At 41.7% G+C, this 20,904-nt stretch overlaps 1 protein-coding gene across 1 annotated transcript; it reads left to right on the top strand.

The window, feature by feature from the left end:
• The first annotated feature begins 412 nt into the window (after positions 1 to 412).
• fscn2b (fascin actin-bundling protein 2b, retinal) lies at positions 413 to 20,167 on the top strand. The gene is made up of 5 exons (XM_051667054.1): positions 413 to 1,532; positions 12,182 to 12,338; positions 12,662 to 12,783; positions 17,907 to 18,074; positions 19,578 to 20,167. The coding sequence occupies exons 1-5, from the start codon at positions 713 to 715 to the stop codon at positions 19,781 to 19,783; spliced, it is 1,473 nt and encodes a 490-aa protein (XP_051523014.1). The 5' UTR covers positions 413 to 712; the 3' UTR covers positions 19,784 to 20,167.
• The last annotated feature ends 737 nt before the right edge of the window (positions 20,168 to 20,904 follow it).

Below are 20,904 nucleotides of genomic sequence, written 5' to 3'. Positions count from 1 at the left end.
TGTGACTGTTTGAAGGGCACACAAAACTGGACATCACATCTGAGGAAAACTAAGATGTGACTGAAGTAAAATGACAGAAGAGGACAAGAAGGGGCCAAATTAATCAAACATCAAACAGGAGGACTGCTTTGGGAAGAAGTAAAACAGCATCTCTTTAAGAGATCAGCAGTCCCATAAACCCAACGGCAGACACTGGAGAGAAAGAGAGACCAAAAAATGACGGTAAATTGAGAAGGAGGGGGAATGAGACAAAGGAAGGGGGTGAAAGAGGTACGAAGGGAAAGGAACCATTGGGATCAGGATGACGTCAGCGGCTCTCTGGATTGAGGTGTTGAGTCCTCCTGATTATAATCTGAGCTGATTAGGAAACAGAGGAAAAAACTCTCCAGAGCCTCTGCAAGCTCTCCGGGGACCAAGACGTCGTTTTTGCGAAGAGGAGAGGCCAAGGACCAGGAGCAAAACCAAAAGAAGACCAGAGTTACTTAGAAAGTTATGACCTATATCTAAAAAGTGGAGGCTACTTTACAGATAACAGTCAAGGAGTCTTTAGTGAAGTGGATTTCAGTTTACTTTCTAGGAGCTGTCCCCACTGGGAGGCAAATTAATCAGGACACGCAGGACAGCTAACTGTGTAAGTCTGCAGGCTATTGATATTCAGCTTGTTCTCTAGGCATTTAACACTCTCTGACCTTTGTCTGGATTGTAAGCCAGGATGCCCTCCAATGGCAGTAAAGCCCTCAAGCTACAGTTTGGGCTTATTAACCACGAAAACCGCTATCTAACTGCGGAGGCCTTTGGCTTCAAGGTAAATGCTTCAGCTCCGAGTCTCAAGAAGAAGCAGATTTGGACTTTGGAGCAAGACGAGCAAGATGGTCAGGTGGTTTACCTGCGCAGTCACCTGGGTCGCTACCTGGCTTCCGAAAAAGATGGCAAAGTGAGCTGTGAGGCTGAGACGAAAGATAATGACTGTCGCTTTCTGATTGTGGCACAGTCAGATGGTCGTTGGGCCCTGCAGTCCGAGACACATCTCCGTTTCTTTGGAGGTTCAGAGGACTACATCTCCTGCTTTGCTCAGACCATTGGTGAGGCAGAACTTTGGGCCATGCATCTGGCCCTGCACCCACAGGCCAATCTGCTCAGTGTGGCCCGCAAACGCTATGCCCACCTGGCATCCCCTGAGGGAGAGATTGCTGTGGACAGCAACATCCCATGGGGTGTGGATGCTCTTCTAACTCTTGTGTACATGGATGGAAAATATTGTCTTAAGACTAGTGACAGTCGTTTCTTGAGCAATGATGGGAAGCTGTCCTCTGAGAATGGCCGTGGGACAGGTTACACCTTGGAACTAAAGTCAGGCAAGCTGGCCTTCAAGGACTGTGAGGGGAAGTATTTGACCCCAATGGGGCCCTCTGGAACCTTGCGTTCCGGACGCTGCTCCAAACCCGGCAAGGATGAGCTGTTTGATCTTGAGGAGAGCCATCCACAAGTGGTGTTTCAGGCTGCCAACAACAGATTTGTCTCCATCCGACAGGGTAAGTAGTACCAGCAGAAACTCTTTGGCATTTCCCTACGGGAGGACCACATGCTTCTGACATAAGAGACACTAGAGACAGCCTTATGTTTCTGTTGTACAATCAGATGACGCAACTTTACAATACATCTTTAAAGTTTTAGTTCACCCAAAAAGTAATATTTTGTTATGATTTATTTACCCTCATGTTGTTTTAAACCCTTTTGACTTACTTTCTTCTCTTGAGATGTTAGGCAGTATGTTACCCTCAGATGTTTTTCTCCACTGAAATCGAAGACTTGTCTCCCTAACCGCATACTTTGGGAAACAATGATGTTAGGAAACTGAAAATGGAGGTTTCAAACTTAAATGGATTATTGTGGATGTGGCCTCAGTCACCATTCACTTTCATTGTATGGAAAAAGGATGCAATGAAAGTGAATGGTGAATGAACTGAGACTAACATTCTGCCTAGCATCTCCTTTTGTGGTCCATGTAAGAAAGAAAATCATAGAGGAACAGTGGCGATTTCTCAGGGCCAGCAAAGCCTTCTCTGCTGGCGTAACATGCCTAATAAATAAATATTTTTTCATCCTTTCATTCTCATTGACCTTTTTGCCTATGTATGTTCAATCGCATTGAACATACATAGGCAAAAAACAAAAAAATGTATCCAATCAGAATTTATTCCTCGATGCTTACAAGCAAAGTGTGACAACTGTTCCACAAATCGCATGCCCGAAGCCATGCTCCTTAGCTGAAGCAGGGCGTGAGTCTGAGCTCCACCCCATCAGGCCTTCAAAATTTCCACAGAATCTCTCAACAGTGTAAGTTAATAGGCATCTAAAGTCAGATTGTCAGATTCATCAGCCAATCAGATTGATTTATTTGTTCTTGTGGGTGTGGTCTTTAGGATATGTCACAGTCCTGGCCTTCTAGCTGGCCTTGAGTGACGCAATCACGCTTTAAGTGATGTATGTAATTTGAAAGCAAAGAGCGCGAGATCTTGCTGATGAGTCGACTGTCACCACTGCTGGTATTGCCATTGTGAAAGAGATCCTTATGGATTTAAAAACCTAAGATGTTCTGCATGATCGTGCAATTGATTAATTAAACAGGAAAGGAGGACTGATTTTCACTTCAAGCAAACTGGTAAGTGCTTTTTACATTGTTATAGCAACATCAGGAGTTTTCTAAGTGTAAGTTAGGCTGCTTGAGCATTCAGTGTCGGATCAAGTTTTGAAAAGTAACCGTGTACCATGTATTGCAAGCCAAATTTAAATCGCAAATATTATTAGAGAGCTTTTTCTTGGTATGAGATCTCCTTGGTTCTGGCTTTCGTGCATGTACATGTTTTTAAAATGTCAATTGGTATTATTAATTGACTGCCACGTAATGTATGATGGGCATACGGCATCTTATTCATTGTGAAACTGTGTTTTCTTAATTGCATGAATTGCACTGAAGGCCTAGACTTAAAATGCATGGGCCGCAGCTGTATAGGAACAACATGAGGATGAGTAAATGTTGACAGAATTTACATTTTTCTAAATATCTATCCCTTTAAGACAATTTATAAATATATTGAGGAGGTCCATACATGCTCCTTGTGTGACAGATATTAATGAGATCTCATTACAACTTATAAGTACCTCTAATACCTGTTGAGTAACCACATCTAGAATTCTGAAGTATACTGTGCAAGCAAATAGAATATTTGTGCTCTGTTTTGGCATTGCTTCATTTCCAGTAAAAAAGTTATTTTCAGATTGCATACTATATTACCTCAATTGCTTTGTAGTCATGTCTTACTAGATAGATTATTGTAGATTGAGCACAGTCTACACTATTGTGCTGTCAGTCTTACTCCCCATTAGTGTTTTTTATGCAAGCATAACAATGCATGAAAATATCTTGCATGCAAAATTGCAGCTGCATGATGGCCAACTATGCTCACATAGTCAGATCCATGGAAACTAGTCTGGAGAGCAGGTGAACACTGAGTCACGCCCATGACCGTGACCTCACAGAAATAATATATGGCAGCTGTCTTTTTAGCCAAGTAGGCCAATATTAATCTGCCATGCATAGATGATATTTATTCGCTGGCTACGTGCTCTGCTAACAAACATGCTGCATAAATGTAGTTTCCTGTCTTGACTGGGCAACTAAGTTCTGTAATGTAAATCTTGCATGCTGTAAGGTTATCTATTATCTCCAGCACAGAGCTCTTGGCAGAGCATTTTCAGCCACCTGCAATAGATAAATTACTGGAGAAACTGAATGGCTTTGAATATCCACCATAGGGAAGGGTAGCCAGGTCAGTTACAGATCCTGTCCTCTATAGTACACTAATCTTACTCTCTCTCTCTCTCTCTCTCTCTCTCTCTCTCTCGCTCTCTCTCTCTCTCTCTCTCTCTCTCTCTCTCTCTTTGTTCTATTACTCTTTCTCTGTGTATCACACACACACATGCAGATGCACATATACTTGTGCATAATTTGTCACAGACCAAAACCTTGGCTTAATAGGAAGAAGGCACTCACAGCAAACACTCTGATATACACACACGAACACCCACACACACTAGTGTAAAGGTGTGATAAATAATTGTGGACAGGGTCATTGCAATGATGGTGGAGTGTGCTTTCAGAAACACAAGCCTTCCACCTTATTTCTTTATCTAGGGACCACGCAATATGCAGGTCCAAAGTGGGGATGCAAATCGGAGAGTTCTTCGGGAGCGGTTGGGTTCTGGGACAACAGGCAAAAACTCAATAGGGGGAAAGAGACAATGGCGAGTGTGAAAGTAAAGCAGAGAAAGGAGAACAAGACAGTCAGGTAATGAATGATCAGGCACAAAATTACAATGAATGGGGACATAATGCATTATGGGTGTGGACAAGTGGATGGTATAGCTTTTTTTGTCATTGTCACTGTTATAAGATCGTAAATCAAAGACTTTACCTGCAGCTCCCTGAGGAAGACATGATGTTGTATTGTCAGGTTAGTTTTCCCAAGGGGATAGAGGCATTTAATGCCATCCAAAAAGTTAGTTTGTAATAGCAAAGCATGTGGGCTAGGGACAGTTGCCAGGAGTCAATTTACATTTACATTTAGTCATTTAGCAGATGCTTTTATCCAAAGTGACTTACAAATGAGACACATAGCAAGCAATTTGTCATACAAAGTTTAACAACATCTGCAGTATAGGACTGCCAAGTTCTCACAGTGGCTGGAGTAGTGAAGATGCTAGCACAGAAGATAGAGACAGACAAGATTTCTTTTTTTTTTCGTTAAGTGCAACTTAGAGCACAAAGAATAGGATTTAATTTTAGCAGCTAAAAAGGTTAAAGACTCCAAAAGCAGCTATTGTGCAAATGCTACGCTAAATTGTGAGTCCTAAAATATTGGCAGCTGAAGCCATAGTCTTATTAATTTCCAAACTTTTTTTATGTCAGTTGAACCCAAATTATTTACTTGAAGAACCCACTGAGAACCGACAGCATCTGTTGCATAATGTTGATTACCACAAAAATACTTTTCACTTGTCCATCCTTTTCTTTAAATCTATAAATGTTAAAATACAAAATACAAGATGTAAACAATATGCATGTAACATGATTAAGTGTGATAAAATAGTTTACTAGCCTTTTCTGTGTAAATTCATATCCAATTTTACTACTCCATTGCCATGAAAATATAACGTTGGTGACAAATAACTAGAAATTAATTAGCTTAGAACAGTAGTCCGTGGCATTTTGGCATGACTTTACAGCTCAATATTGAATAAATTAAAATAAATTAAATGTAAATTAAACATTTGTTTATGTTTCTTTTTTAATTTTTAATTTAATTTAATTCTGCATTTGTATTTCTATTACAGTCGCACCCCCATTAGGAAATCCTTGAATAAAAACATCCCTTATTTTTAGATCCAGGATTCTAATGAAAACAATCCAGATCTTGAGTCCCATATTATCACTTTGAGTGAATCTTACTGTATGTGTTATGCTTACATTGCTTCCAAAAAATCAAATGTTCAATGTCAATTCACCATAATGAAATATGAATGATCAAAATCTAGACATTTCATTATGGGTGAAAAAAGACACAGACCAGATGGAACAGTTGTTCTTAATGAGCGAGAGGCGTCTCCCCATCTATTGCACATTCATTTTGTGCAAAAAGCAATTAAGTAAAGTAATTCTGCTAATGGATGAAGCAGTTCATTTCTTTTGGAGAGTCTCTACATGATGAAGGGAACCAGAGATGACTTTAGACAGGTCTGCCAATCAGCTCTGCAGGTCTGGGGTTCATTAAGCCCTGGGCTTCTCGCCCTGGGACGCAACACAAACTCACAGATGATATTTTAATCAATAATGAGTACTGACATTGGGTGGTAGTTTTTCAGAATTGTCACTATTTTCTATTTTGGTGATTTTGGCTGGGATATTATGTTTTTTTATTTGTGTTTGTGGCGTAACACTTGTCTGCAGCAGGATTGGAGTAGGTTGTGTGCATGGTTTCCACTTAATTTGGAAAGATGGCATGCACTCAGGTGGGTGGATCTGTTACCATTTTCTTCATCACCTCCACAATTTTCCTTGGAGCACTGTGATCTGCCCCAGAGAGTGAAAAAGAGATGGGCATAAAGAAAGAGAGAGAGAGAGAAAGAGAAAAAGAAGGAAAGAGAAAGAAGCTAACAAAATGAAAGCTAAGAATTGGCAAGAGTGAACCACAGATAGTGGATTGTGGTATCACTTTACCATTAAAAATTTATCTCAGAGTAAGTGTCTTGGTATATCTGGAGATCACTGCTTTAGTTTGGAGTCGACCTATAACATAAACAAGACATTAATGGTGAGGATGGATTTGACCAGCTTAGATCTAAACCTTAACTTGTATCTTGACAAATAAGTACAGGTTAAACCAAATGTATGAATAGTAATCTTTTAGAGTGTTTTGTGTTCTCCCATATGTATTTGACCAGGTCCACATGCAATGATCTACTTGCCCTAATTATGAGAAGGCCCTCTCGCTGTCTCTGGGTACTGTTACATTCCACAGAATTGGGTTGGTAAATTGAGAGGGAGCATTCTGTGATGGGAGTGAGGTAATTCTCAGGAGTTCAGGATTGAGCTACGTAATCACAATACCGTGGATGAGGAATGATCAGCAGAGGAGATAGAGTGTCCTGCCCCAGCTGGCCTCTCTTCTTCTATCTTTGGTGCAAAACTAAAGCAGAGTCAGACGTGAAATTGGAAAATATATTGTAACGGGCCACAGAAATGAAAAGCACTGCAGCAGAGTGATGTCTGTTCTGAGAAAAAAAACATCTGAAGCTGATTCTTTTTTAACCCCTGATTTTGTCTTGTTTAGAAACTTGACTCTGTTTTTTGGTGTCTTTGACTGGTGCTTGTGCTTGCCTTGCTGAAAAAGACTACCTTAGACCAGCTTGAATTTCAATGGCTGGTTTATGATCTTTAGTGTCTGGTCTAGCTGGTGGACCAGCATAGACACAGTCATTAAGTTTTCATGGACAGTAATAATTGACCTACAGCGTATTTTTGCATTGTCGAGCTACAAAGACTTCATCTGTCTGTCTATGAGCACAATGCAGAGGCCAACTGTGGTATGATAAACATGTAACAAACGCATTATCTAGTTCTGATAGACTGACATAACAAAAAATACAATTACAGTCAGACTAAAGCATTTAAATTATGTTTTAGTCCGACTGAAATCAAACTTAAAGTGCATGTAAATGTACAAATTGTTCACCATCAATCAAGGAATTCTTTCTGGTTACCTTAGTTAAAGCCTGGAGGGGAACCAGCATACCAGCATCCTGTGTTGGGGACCAGCATCCAAAACACAACTTATGTTGGTCACCTGTTAAGCTGGTCTTTTCGGCAGGGTTGTGTTCCAACACAAACATTGTGCTGACACTGTGTGTTCTCATTATTGTCTTAATCTAGTATACCAGATGTTTCTATCATTTAAAGTCATTAGGAATCGGATTATAGAATCTAATCCCAAAGTATAACCACATACTGTCTATTGATAGTCCATGATGATTTGTGAAAATCATCCATGCTCTTTTAGAGAAAGAGAGAGGCAGAAAGAGAAAAACAAGCACACAAATACTCTGAATAAAATTGCAAAAAAGGCATTCCATGGTGGAGTGATCGATGCCCGCAGATTCTGCTGATAGGTCTGGTTTCATTTCCACCATGTCTGAAGCACCATGTGGCGTCCCGTCGAAACAGAGGTATTACTTCAGCTTCCCCACTGGCTTTCCTCGGCCTTCTCAGGGTCCTGGGCAGCAAAGCTGGAGGATTGTACATACACTACTCAAAAAAGCTGCTTACGGGACCCTACGGTGCAGCTTTGTATCTCTTTGTGTGCAGAGAATTAGAAGAGGTCACAGCTTGGGAAGGGGAGGGGCTGGGAGGATGACAGGGTGAAGAGGGAAGGGGGTAAGGTGCAGGATCTGGCTTGTTAAAGGATTAAGAAAATGATCAAGGGATATTTTCGGATGCATCCACTTCGGGCCTTAGCCACTACAATCTGTCTGATGCATGTTTTACGATGCCGGCGGTTTTGCGTAAAATGCTTAAGATTATGACATTATGTCATTACACTTTATATATTTGTATGCCACTTATACACTATATTGCCAAAAGTATTCACTCATCTACCTTTAGACGCATATGAACTTAAGTGACATCCCATTCTTAATCCATAGGGTTTAATATAACGTCGGCCCACCCTTTGCAGCTATAACAGCTTCAACTCTTCTGGGAAGGCTTTCCACAAGGTTTAGGAGTGTTTATGGGAATTTTTGACCATTCTTCCAGAAGCGCATTTGTGAGGTCAGACACTGATGTTGGACGAGAAGGCCTGGCTCGCAGTCTTCACTCTAATTCATCCCAATGGTGCTCTGTCGGGTTGAGGTCAGGACTCTGTGCAGGCCAGTCAAGTTCTTCCACACCAAACTCACTCATCCATGTCTTTATGGACCTTGCTTTGTGCACTGGTGCGCAGTCATGTTGGAACAGGAAGGGGCCATCCCCAAACTGTTCCCACAATGTTGGGAGCATGGAATTGTCCAAAATCTCTTGGTATGCTGAAGCATTCAGAGTTCTTTTCACTGGAACTAAGGGGCCAAGCCCAGCTCCTGAAAAACAACCCCACACCATAATCCCCCCTCCACCAAACTTCACAGTTGGCACAATGCAGTCAAACAAGTACCGTTCTTCTGGCAACCGCCAAACCCAGACTCGTCCATCAGATTGCCAGATGGAGAAGCGTGATTCGTCACTCCAGAGTACGCGTCTCCACTGCTCTAGAGTCCAGTGGCGGTGTGCTTTACACCACTGCATCCGATGCTTTGCATTGCACTTGGTGATGTATGGCTTGGATGCAGCTGCTCGGCCATGGAAACCCATTCCATGAAGCTCTCTACGCACTGTTCTTGAGCTAATCTGAAGGCCACATGAACTTTGGAGGTCTGTAGCGATTGACTCTGCAGAAAGTTGGCGACCTCTGCGCATTATGCGCCTCAGCATCCGCTGACCCCACTCTGTCATTTTACGTGGCCTACCACTTCGTGGCTGAGTTGCTGTCATTCCCAATCGCTTCCACTTTGTTATAATACCACTGACAGTTGACTGTGGAATATTTAGTAGTGAGGAAATTTCACAACTGGACTTGTTGCACAGGTGGCATCCTATCACAGTACCATGCTGGAATTCACTGAGCTCCTGAGAGCGGCCCATTCTTTCACAAATGTTTGTAGAAGCAGTCTGCATGCCTAGGTGCTTCATTTTATACACCTGTGGCCATGGAAGTGATTGGAACACCTGAATTCAATTATTTGGATGGGTGAGCAAATACTTTTGGCATTATAGTGTATATAAATATAATATATTCAATTTCACCTTGATTAATTGTAAACCACATTCCAGATATATATATATATATATATATATATATATATATATATATATATATATATATATTGATTTAATTTAAAATATAAAAATAGTGAAAATCAAGACAGTCAGACAGACAAAAGCCTTGAAATTTGTATATGCCTTGTGTATTTTTAAGTATTTTGAATACTTTAAGATCTATACAATCGATAGTTAGACAGGCAGGTGGGAGGGCAGGCGGGCAGGCAGGCAGGCAGGCAGACAGATAGATAGATAGATGGACAGATAGATTAAACTGAACTATTTGGACAGATAGAACTTTCTCTTTAATGCTGCTGTCACAATCAGTACATGAAAAACTCAGACTTAAAGGAATATAAATACAGATAAATACGGGTTCAATACAAGTTAAGCTCAGTCAACAGAATTTGTGAGATAAATTGTTTACCACAAAAAATCAATTTTGACTCGTCCCTCCTTTTCTTAAAACAGCAAAATCTGAGTTCCAGTGAGGCACTTACAATGGAAGTGAATGGGGCCAATCCGTAAATGTTAAAATACTCACTGTTTCAAAGGTATAGCCACAAGACATAAACAATATGCATGTTAACTTGATTTTAGTGTGATAAAATCGATTACTTACCTTTTTTGTGTAAAGTTATAGCCAATTTTACAACTTTGTAAAATGATGTAATGTCAACAAACCCTAAAATGACTGTAAAAATGGCAATTAAAAAAAAAATTTACAGATCAAATAATACGAGTTTTAACATACGAATTAATGTGTGCTTTTATAAAATTTTAAGCTTCACATTTCTGCCTTTTAATCCTTCATAAATTGGCCCCATTCACTTCCATTGTAAGTGCCTCACTGTAAATTGATTTTTGCTTTTTTTAAGAAAAGGAAGGACGAGTCGAAATTGTTTTTGTGTGTGTGGTAATCAACATTATGCCACAAATGCTGTTGATTGAGCTTAACCTGTATTGAACCCATAATTCCTTTAAAAACTATCAACATTCTCTTAAAGTGATAGTATGCCCTAAAAATCAAAAGAAAGTCATACAGGTTAACAACAATGTGAGGTGGTAAATGATGAGAATTTTATTTTTGGGTGAATTATCCCTTTAAAACAAGCACTTGTTCACTTACACAAGAATATGCACTATCATGTATTACATGATTTTTCTACGCCCTGTTTTCAAGAGGTTTCTTGGACATTCTGTAGCCATTACATTTTAGTCCATGAAACTGCCATGACATAATCCCAGAACTAATTGGCATGGAAACCCAGCGGGGTGCAACAAGGCGTCTGTCTCTGCCAAGGTCGCAGTTTTCATGCCAAGGTTTTACTGGTGCAATGGGAAAAATTCAGTCACAAGTAGCTTTGCCCTACTGCACTGAATGGTAGTGCAGAACTGCCATAGTCAAAACAGATATTTGTTGCTTGCCAAAATTAATGCATGAATGTATTTTAGGTACATAGACCAAAATGCACAATGTTCAATTGTTGGATGCCACAATCTACACAGTATAGAGCTTAAGTTTGTTATACAATTAAACAGCTTAATCAAGATTAATGGTTTAAATATAAAAAAAAAATTAGACCTCAGCTTGTTGTGGCCTTATTGAGTAATCGCTCTTAATGCTACAAATAATCCTGTGTTTTGGTAGGAATCTGTCAGCATGGTTATTGAGTAAACCTCCCTATTTCAAACCAACAGTGATCTTGCATTGTAATAAAGGATGTTTATGGACAAAGGGGTGACATGTATGGGCTCTATTGATGATGAATGTGAGTCTTAAATAAACAAGGTTTGCTGGAGACGTTGCACTGAAACAGGGCTCAGAGTCAGGTTGATACCTGTTGTGCATGGCAGGGAAGTTAATCATGTTGCTTTGTCTCCCTTTAGGATTCTGGGGGAAAGTTCAGGACATACATGTTATCTTGTTTAAGCTGCTACTTTTGAAAGGTCCTTAGAAATGCATTTAAAGTGAGAGTGACAGTATTGTTTTGTGTGTTTGACTATTTTTAAAATGCATATGTTAAAGGTGCACTCAACCTTAAAGGGATAGTTCACCCAAAAATGAAGGTTCTGAGGCAGAATGTTAGCCTCAGTCACCATTCACTTTCATTTGAATGGAAAAAAAGATGCAGTGAAAGTGAATGGTGACTGAGGCTAACATTCTGCCAAACATTTCCTTTTGTGTTCCACATACATACAGGTTTGAAACAACATGAGTGGGAGCTAATTTTTACAATATTTGTAATAAGTTTTTTCTCACATGAAGGGTAAGGAAATGACAAATTAATTTTTAGGTAAACTTTCCCTTTAAAGAATTGAATAGTACTTTAAAAATATATAAATAAATAAATAAATCATGTAAATGAGAGGAAGACTCCAGTCATATCAGTAGACTAATCAAAGCTGTAAATGGGTTGCCTCATGGGGACTCCCATGTTGAGATCACATGACTAGACGAACATTGCTTATTTTACCTCAATTACCCCATGATTATTGGACACTTTGACTCACAGAATAAATTAATCGTGGCTGACTGTGAATAGCACATTTCTACGATGGCATCGGAAACCAAAAGCTATTGCTTATTGCCAATAGTTGTCAGTTTATGTCCTAAATGACTGCCATATTGGAAAAACTACTTAGTGCATCTTTAAAACAAAACAAGGACTAACTATTTCATCATGTTTGTTTCTTTATGTGCTTCCACAGGTGTGAGTATCTCAGCCAATCAGGATGATGAGACAGACTTGGAGACATTTCAAATGGAAATTGATAAAGACACGAGAAAGTGCAAATTTAGAACTAATGAAGGGAATTACTGGATGCTTGTTGCTCATGGAGGCATCCAGTCAACAGCCACAGAAGCGTAAGAATCACCTTTTCTTTTAGTCCCTGTGCTCTAGAAAAACTACAACACATGTTAAAAGCCTGACAAACTGATCATCTATACAGGCTCAATATGATTAGGGCCTTGTCAGGCACAAAATCAGGGCACCTTCAAGCAATGGCCACTGTTACATTAGAGCAAGTAGCAATTGTTTTGAATATCCCAATTTTGTATCTATGAGTAAATGCATTCATAACATTAACCATTTTATTTACTCCCTACTTTTAGACATAAATACGATATGGGTTTGTTTGTCAATGTTTTATTCACAATGTTTATCTCCCTCTGTCTCCTGTGTGCAGCGGTGCCAACACCATGTTTGACATAGTGTGGCTTGGTCGGCGGGTGGCACTGCGAGCCAGCAATGGAAAATATGTATGCACAAAGAAAAATGGCCAGCTTGCAGCAGTCAGTGACAGTGTGGGTGAGTGCATAAATGGTAGTACCCACAAACAAAATCTAAATCAATTGTCATTTATAAAATGCACAACAATACAGTACGCAGCAGTAACTGCAAATGAAAATGGTATTCCTGCGTGATTGAAAGAAGTAAAAATCTTAAAATTTTGAAATTTAAGTTGAAATCCACATAAAATGTTTCACGAACATGTCATAAACAGCTCTCCTAGTATAGTAAGAGTGTGCTCATTTTCATTTGCCTTCCTGTAACAAAGAAAATAACAAAGGAGATCTGTCTAGACAGCAATGAGATTAAATCTGGACAGCAATGAGATTAAATGGAGAGCAAATGAAGACTTTTGCTTAAGTCTACAGCTTCTCAGAGAAACAGACTCTAGTAGTGTTTCTAGTCTTAAAAGAGATCTCAACAATGTCTCACACTGTACTCAGATTTGCCAAGATAAAGTCTGCAATCAAAAGTTAAACATTTCTATATGAACTCCAACATTTCTCATCAGATTCTACCAAAACCAAATTATCTGTACTATGCTATCCACATTAAAGGGATAGTTCACAAAAAATGTCTAGGTTACTGTTGTAAGCCTTGTTCCCTGATGGTGGGAACGAGACATTGTGTCAATGTAGAGACACTAGGGGTCACTCTTGGGAGCCCCAAACACCTCTGATCTTTGAGAAAAGGCCAATGAAAATTGGCGAGTGGAATTTGCATGCCACTTCCCCGGACATATGGGTATAAAAGGAGCTGGCGTGCAACCACTCATTCAGGTTTTGTGGTGAGGAGCCAAGACAGAGTCCCAGCAATCACAGTGGGTAGTTCAGTGTTGTGGCAGGAGGGACACAACGTCTCGTTCCCTCCATCAGGGAACAGGGGTTACAACAGTAACCTAGACGTTACCTATCTGTCACTCACTCGATGTTGTGTCGATGTAGTGACACTAGGGGTCCCTATACGAAACGCCACAAACAGCTGAACTGTGTTACGTGGATAGGTGGTGCAGGTTCAGGCAGGCCACTGTGTGCCAAGTAACAAGTGCACCAGCCCCATCGTAACCTTCCTAATGCCTCGTGTATGTCGTAAGGACCCTCACCCCCTGAAAGCATAAAAGGGAACCTGCGGCTGTGTGCCCATTGCAAACGGCGCCCCAGCCCGATTTGGAGGCATCTGACGTGACGACGACTTGCCTGGAGACCTGCTCTAGGGGAACCCCTGCCCATAGAAATGCCAGGTCCGTCCAAGGGCTGAACAAGTGGCGGAAGATCGGCGTGATAGCCACGCGATGCGTGCTGTGGTGCCATGCCCATCTCGGGACTTGAGTCTGAAGCCAGTGCTGAAGCAGTCTCATATGCATCAACCCGAGGGGCGTGACCGCCGCCGAGGATGCCAAATGCCCCAGGAGCCTCTGAAATTGTTTCAGTGGGACTGCTGTTCTCCCCCTGAATGCCATCAGGCAATTCAGCACCGACTGAGTGCGCTCGTTCGTGAGTCGAGTGGTCATAGCAACCGAGTCCAACTCCATCCCGAGAAAAGAGATGCTCCACGCCGGGGCGAGCTTGCTCTTTTCCCAGTTGACCTGAAGCCCCAATCGGCTGATGTGGCTGAGCACCAGGTCCCTGTGATCTCGAGAGTGAGCTAGGATCAGCCAGTTGTCGAGATAGTTGAGAATGCGGATGCCCACTTCCCTTAGCTGGGCAAGGGCTGCCTCTGTGACCTTCCTGAAGACATGAGGTGACAGGGACAGACCGAAGGGGAGGACCTTGTACTGGTATGCCCAACCCTCAAAGGCAAACCGAAGGAACGGTCTGTGACGAGGCAGGATCGAGACATGAAAGTACGCATCTTTCATGTCTACCGCCGGGAACCAATCTTGGTGCCGGACGCACGATAGGATGTGCTTCTGCTTGAGCATCCTGAACGGAAGCCTGTACAGGGCCTGATTCAGTGCCCGCAGGTTCAAGATCGGTCGCAACCCGCCACCTTTCTTGGGCATGATGAAGTAGGGTCTGTAAAAGCCACTCTTCATCTCGGCCGGAGGGACAGTCTCTATCGTGTCCTTCTGCAAAAGGACCGCGACTTCCGCACATAGGGCAGCGGCGCCCTCGCCGCTGAATCTGGGTGGGCGCCTGGCGAACTGAATCACGTAGCCGAGTCTGATCGTCCTGGCCAGCCATCGCGATGGGTTGGAGAGCGTTAACCACGCCTCCAAACTCCAGGCGAGGGGCACCAAGGAGAAGAGCACTGCTGACGTACCCGCGAAACGGGCGCGGCGGAGCGGGGCGGTAAGTGCTACGTCGGGGGCCTTGTGTCCCGATCTCGCTGTACAGGGAGAGATGTTAAAGCACTTACCTTGCTCCGTGTACCCAACGTAGGACTGGTCAGCGACGGGGAGGAGGCTGAGCATCCTCGTAGCCTGCCACAACCACCTGTCCGTGGCTGTGTGTGTGTGTGTGTCGCGGCCGGGTGCGCGGAGGCGGGAAGCCCACACCTGCAATGCACTGGCCGCGAATGCTCAACGCACGGCTGTCGTAAGAACGACGGCCGAAGGCATTGAGTGTATGACCCTTCGCGCGTGCGGCAAACTCAATAAAAAAGGGAACCAAAGATTCTCCCTATGGCCCTCCACCAGGGGGTGGAGTGGTCTGTCTACCACCTCCAAATGTGGCACGAGTCTCCTCACCTTTGGATCGCCCATCTCAGGGGTGCTTAAAAGCCTTCCTAGGGTTCTTGGTTGCAGACCGTGAAACGGGGGGTGTCACCTTCCTGCGGGTAGCTCTATGCCGGGGCCGAACCGCTGGCTCAGGCTGCAGTGGAGCCGATGTTGCCGCCGCAGGAAGGTCAGACGGGGTGCGTGATCTTGAACCAAGGCGGGGCAAGATGTTCTGGATGGCCTCTGTCTGCTGCTTTACCATCGAAAACTGCTGTGCGAAGTGTTCGACGGTGTCGCCGAAAAGGCCAGCCTGGAAAATGGAGGCATCAAGGAAGTGAACCTTGTCGGCCTCCTTCATCTCGACTAGGTTGAGCCAAAGGTGGTGCTCCTGGACCACCAACGTGGACATCATCTGCCCGAGAGCCCACGCTGTGACCTTCGTTGTCCGTAGGGCAAGGTCGGTCGCTGAGCGCAGCTCCTGCATTACTACCGGTCAGGACCACCCTCGTGCAGCTCTTTCCATGCCTTGGCCTGGTGGACCTGCAGGAGAGCCATGGCATGCAGAGTGGAGGCAGCCCGCCCCGCGGCACTGTAAGCCTTCGCCGTCAGAGACAACGTAGTCTTACAGGCCTTGGATGGGAGCCTAGGATGGTTCCACTAGGTGGCGGCGCTCTGCGGGTACAAGTGCACCGCAGTCACCTGCTCTACCTGGGGAATGTTCGTGTAGCCCCTGGCCGCTCCGCCGTCGAGGGTGGTGAGAGCAGCAAAACTCGAAAGCCCGGTACAGGCAGTGAAAGGTGCCCGCCACGACTTTGCGAGAAGTCATGGCGGGAAGAAAGGCACGGTGGCGGAGCGTGGTCGTGAGTGGCGCTCCGATCCCAGGAACCAATCATCAAGCCGCGAGGGTTCAGGGAAGGGTGGAGGGTTCCACTCTAGCCCGACGCACGCGGAAGCCCGGGCAAGCATGGCCGTCACCTCGGCGTCAGCCTCAGACTGGGCGACCACACCCGATGGCGGAAGCCCAGCCAAGTCCTCCGCATCGGACTGAAGCAGTCTGCTCTCCAATGCTGCTATTGAGATCTCATCCTCTCCATGAGCGCCAAATGAGAGGTTGAACCCGCTCTGAGCGGTCGTGACTGTCAGAAGCGGAGAGATAACGACCGTAACCAGGAACTGCACATAACCGGAAAGGCATCTTTAAAAAGACACTTTCCGTCAGTGCCCACTCTTTTAGAGGATATAAACTTTTTTAGTGAAAATATAAGCTCTTTTAGCGCTCAACGCGCATTGCCGAAGCGCCCAGGGGCGTCCTCTGCACTTATCTGAGGGGAGAAACCGCTGTGATGTGCTGTAGAATCCAACATGTGAGACAGTTGCTTTCTTACAGAGGCAAATGGATTGGCAGTGGAATACATCAACACCGCTCAGCTCCAAAGAGAAAATCTGAATGAGTGGTTGCACGCCAGCTCCTTTTATACCCGTATGTCTGGGGGGGTGGCATGCAAATTCAACTTGCCAATTTTCATTGGCCTTTTCTCAAAGATCAGAGGTGTTTGGGGCTTCCAAGAGTGACCCCTAGAGTCACTACATCGACACAACGTCAAGTGAGTGACAGATAGGGAACTAAAATGATTTTATCATTTACTCACTCTCATGCCACCCCAGATGTGTATGACTTTCTTTCTTCTGCAGAATGCAAACAACGTTTTTTAGAATATCTCAGCTCTGTAGGTCCATACAATGCAAGTGAATGGTGGCCAAAACTTTGAAGGTCCAAAAAGCATATAAAGGCAGCATAAAAGTAATCCAAACAACTCCAGTGGTTAAATCCATGTCTCCAGAAGAGATATGATAGGTGTCGGTGAAAAACAGATCAATATTTAAGTCCTTTTTTACCATCAATCTCCACTTTTCTTCTTTTGTTTTTGGCGATTCGCATTCTTTGTGCATATCGCCACCTACTGGGCAGGGAGAATTTATAGTTAAAAAGGACTTAAATATTTATCTATTTCTCACCCACACCTATCATATCGCTTCAGATGACATCTATTCAGCCACTGGACTCATGTATGGGAAAAGTATGGATTACTTTTATGCTGCATTTATGACCTTTTTGGAGCTTCAAAGTTCTGGTCACCATTCACTTGCATTGAATGGACCAACAGAGCTGAGATATTTTTTTAGCAATCTTTGTTTGTGGTATGAAGAAGAAAGTCCTACACATCTGGCATGGCATGAGGTTGAGTAAATGATGAGAGAATTTTCATTTTTGGGTGAACTATCCCTTTAAATGTTTAGTTCTACTCTTACAGTATGTCAATATGATGTATGAATTTATTTGTCCTAAGGAGATTTTGAGAGACTAAGCTAATACTAAATGAAACATAACTGATAACGCCTTTATGTCTCCTAAACAATGAAAGCGCACCCTTTGAGTAAAAAAATCTTCCTCTGGTATATCATTAACCTGTTCTTTCTCCAGGTGAGGATGAGCAGCTGGTTCTAAAACTGATCAATCGGCCCATATTGATCCTGAGAGGAGAGAATGGCTATGTATGTCACCACAAGAACTCAAATACACTGGATGCCAATCGTTCAGTTTATGACATATTTACGCTGTATTTCAATGATGGTGCATACCACATTAAAGGTAAGATTTACTCCTACCGCATTAGACCGAGCATTACATTTTAACCCTCCTATTTATTTCAGGTCAATTTTGACCTGGGAGTGGTAGATCATAATTTTTAAATACCACATATTTTTTAGTACGGGAACCAAACTTTGTGACTTTGTCAAGATTATCAAAATACACATAATACATTTTAGATTTTTTTATAAAATTGTTTAAGAGATATAACCATCAAAAATAATTGTTACATCTTTTGTGTTCGTGGGTTCATTTTGACCCAGGCATTAACTGTGGCTTTACACATCAGAATCAGAATCAGAATGAGCTGTATTGCCAAGTGTTCTCACGTACACAAGGAATTTTTTTTTTTGGTGATAGGAGAAACAAGTGCACACAGAACATTACAGTGAGACAGACACATGATATTTTGTAGAATGTTTTGTACATCTATGAATTAGATTTTTTCTTAAAAACACCACTTACATGTAGCCTCTTTCTCATATTCTCTCACACACTTTTTTGTCCATCACTGGGACTGCATCTTGTTTACAAACATGCACACACACATACACATACAGTCACACACAGACACACACATTCCTGTACAAAACAGACATCACATATGTAACAAACATAACAAGTAAACTAAATCAAAGGTTCTACAGCCTATAGGGGGTGTGGCAAGATTTTGTTCATGCATACATTAATCTAAATAGGGCTTAAAATAGGAAATTTTTCTCTGCATACTCACGCATCAACATTCGGCAGTTCATACAAGTAAATAGAATATTTTTTGCTTAAAAACATTGTTAAGAAGTATTAATGTTGTATACTTGAGTTGTACAGTTGTTTTGATGATGTTTAGTTGAAAAAGAATACATTGGTTTCATAACTTATGACCACCAAGTTGTATTAAACAGGTATGAAATTAATAGGAAATTCATTTAAATTACTTGTAATTAGATGTTAATATAAAATGTGTATTATGTTATATTTAGATAAATGTAACAGAAATTTTGATTAAAAAAATATGTCTTCACGTGTATTGGTTTTGCTGTAGTTAATGTATATTTTGAATTTCTACATTTTATTAGTTCTAAACAAAATGGCATATTAATTAATAACTTTTATATTTGTCAGTTAACATGCCAAAAATATAAATCTTTTTACATGTATGAACATTTAAGAACTTATTAATGACTTACAATATAATTTTAGATTTAAACCATTGGGTTATGAATGATTCCTAAGCTTGAATTCCACCGGTCAAAATTGACCTGTGAATGCAAAAGGTTTATGCAGATTCTGAATGCAATAGGTTTAAATCTTTATTTGGCAAAAACTTTGTTGTCCTGCTAAAAATCCCAAAGCAATAGCATAAAATAGATGGCCAGATTTGTGCAATTCTATTAAAGCTATTATGACACGGAAACAGGTTTAAGGACAAAAACAGCTTTGGGCAATACGTTTTGTTAATCTTTTTAAAGGTGTTACAAAGCTGATCTCAGTGTGATTCTACAGGTGCAGGTGGAAAGTTCTGGTATGTGTCCAACAGTGGATTGGTGTGCTCTGATGGCGACATACCTGAAGATTTCAGCTTTGAATTCCTGGAGCATGGACGGATAGCTATAAGGGGCAAAAATGGCAAATATCTACGAGGAGACCAAGGCGGCAACCTGAAAGGAGATGGAGAAAATGCAGACAGCTCTTCCCTCTGGGAATACTGACACCTTGTGGACATTTAAGGAACTGCCAATCACCCGGGTTAAACTCTTGGATTTACAATTGTGAGGCAACAAATTGGTACAATTGAGTTCTAACGTTTGGAAATCTTTTGATGTAGTCAGTATTCAGCATTACACATGTACTCTTACCATTTCTGGATTATATGCTTATACAAAATGAGCTTGTAGGAAAAGAAATGCACACACATGACAAGAACTGCATCTTTACCATATCAGCTCACTGTTACTCACTATAAACTGCAGCTGTGCTGCAAAACAGGTCTCTGGCATTGCTATGGACCTTTTTCCCCCACATAATTTGATGACATATTTCTGCTTTAATTGAGCAGGGTAAATCTTGCAACCTTTTTTTCCTCTTTCTCTTAATGCAACGTAATGTATATATATATATATATATATATATATATATATATATATATATATATATATATATATATATATATAGAACTATACTTAGTTATATTACTTTGGCAGTCATTAAACATAATCCAATTACTTATTTGTTATCCCTCAATAACCCTTTATTTCATTTATTTTTTGTCTTTCATATATGTTATTACTTGTTACACTCCTCGTTGTCTTGTCAAGCTCCAGTGAATCTTATTTTATGCTTTCTAGAAATCTTATTTCAGCCTTCTAGAAATGAACTGACAGAGAAGCCAAACAATGACTGAAATGCCAGGAGACAACAGGATACACAGTAATTACTTTTCAGTCCCTCGCAATGAAATGAATCAGAACTAAATCCATTTTATTCCCAATTGTGACTTCTTTTAGTTCTCTTTCTTTTGACCATCTGGAAAGATTTTACGATTATTACAAATAAAATCATGTCTCTAATTTCTGATGGAATTAATCTCATTTACTGTAACCTGGGTTTTAGTACAACAAATTGTATTGTTTCCATTTTGAACTTAATTGGCAGCAAATCAGAACTGTGTCCCAGCAGTGAGTGCGGCTGCCATGTGCTCTCCACTGGCAACAATGATGTACAGTACTAATGGCTACCAGCAGAGAGAGCTTTGTCTGAAAAATGAACTGCTGGTGGCTGCAGTCAATAAGATACAACCTTTAAATACAATATTACTGAATATACTGGATAT

Source organism: Myxocyprinus asiaticus, chromosome 32 (genome assembly GCF_019703515.2).
Source record: "Myxocyprinus asiaticus isolate MX2 ecotype Aquarium Trade chromosome 32, UBuf_Myxa_2, whole genome shotgun sequence".
NCBI lineage: Eukaryota > Metazoa > Chordata > Actinopteri > Cypriniformes > Catostomidae > Myxocyprinus > Myxocyprinus asiaticus.
Note: the sequence above shows the minus strand (reverse complement) of the source record. Positions and strands in the feature narration are given on the sequence as shown.

Bases quoted from the DNA above. Each gene is read 5' to 3' on its own strand.
- fscn2b (XM_051667054.1), top strand. From the start codon at position 713: ATGCCCTCCAATGGCAGTAAAGCCCTCAAGCTACAGTTTGGGCTTATT. The intron at 12,784-17,906 runs GTGAGTGCATAA...TTCTTTCTCCAG, and splicing joins AGCAGTCAGTGACAGTGTGG to GTGAGGATGAGCAGCTGGTT. The intron at 18,075-19,577 runs GTAAGATTTACT...GTGATTCTACAG, and splicing joins TGGTGCATACCACATTAAAG to GTGCAGGTGGAAAGTTCTGG.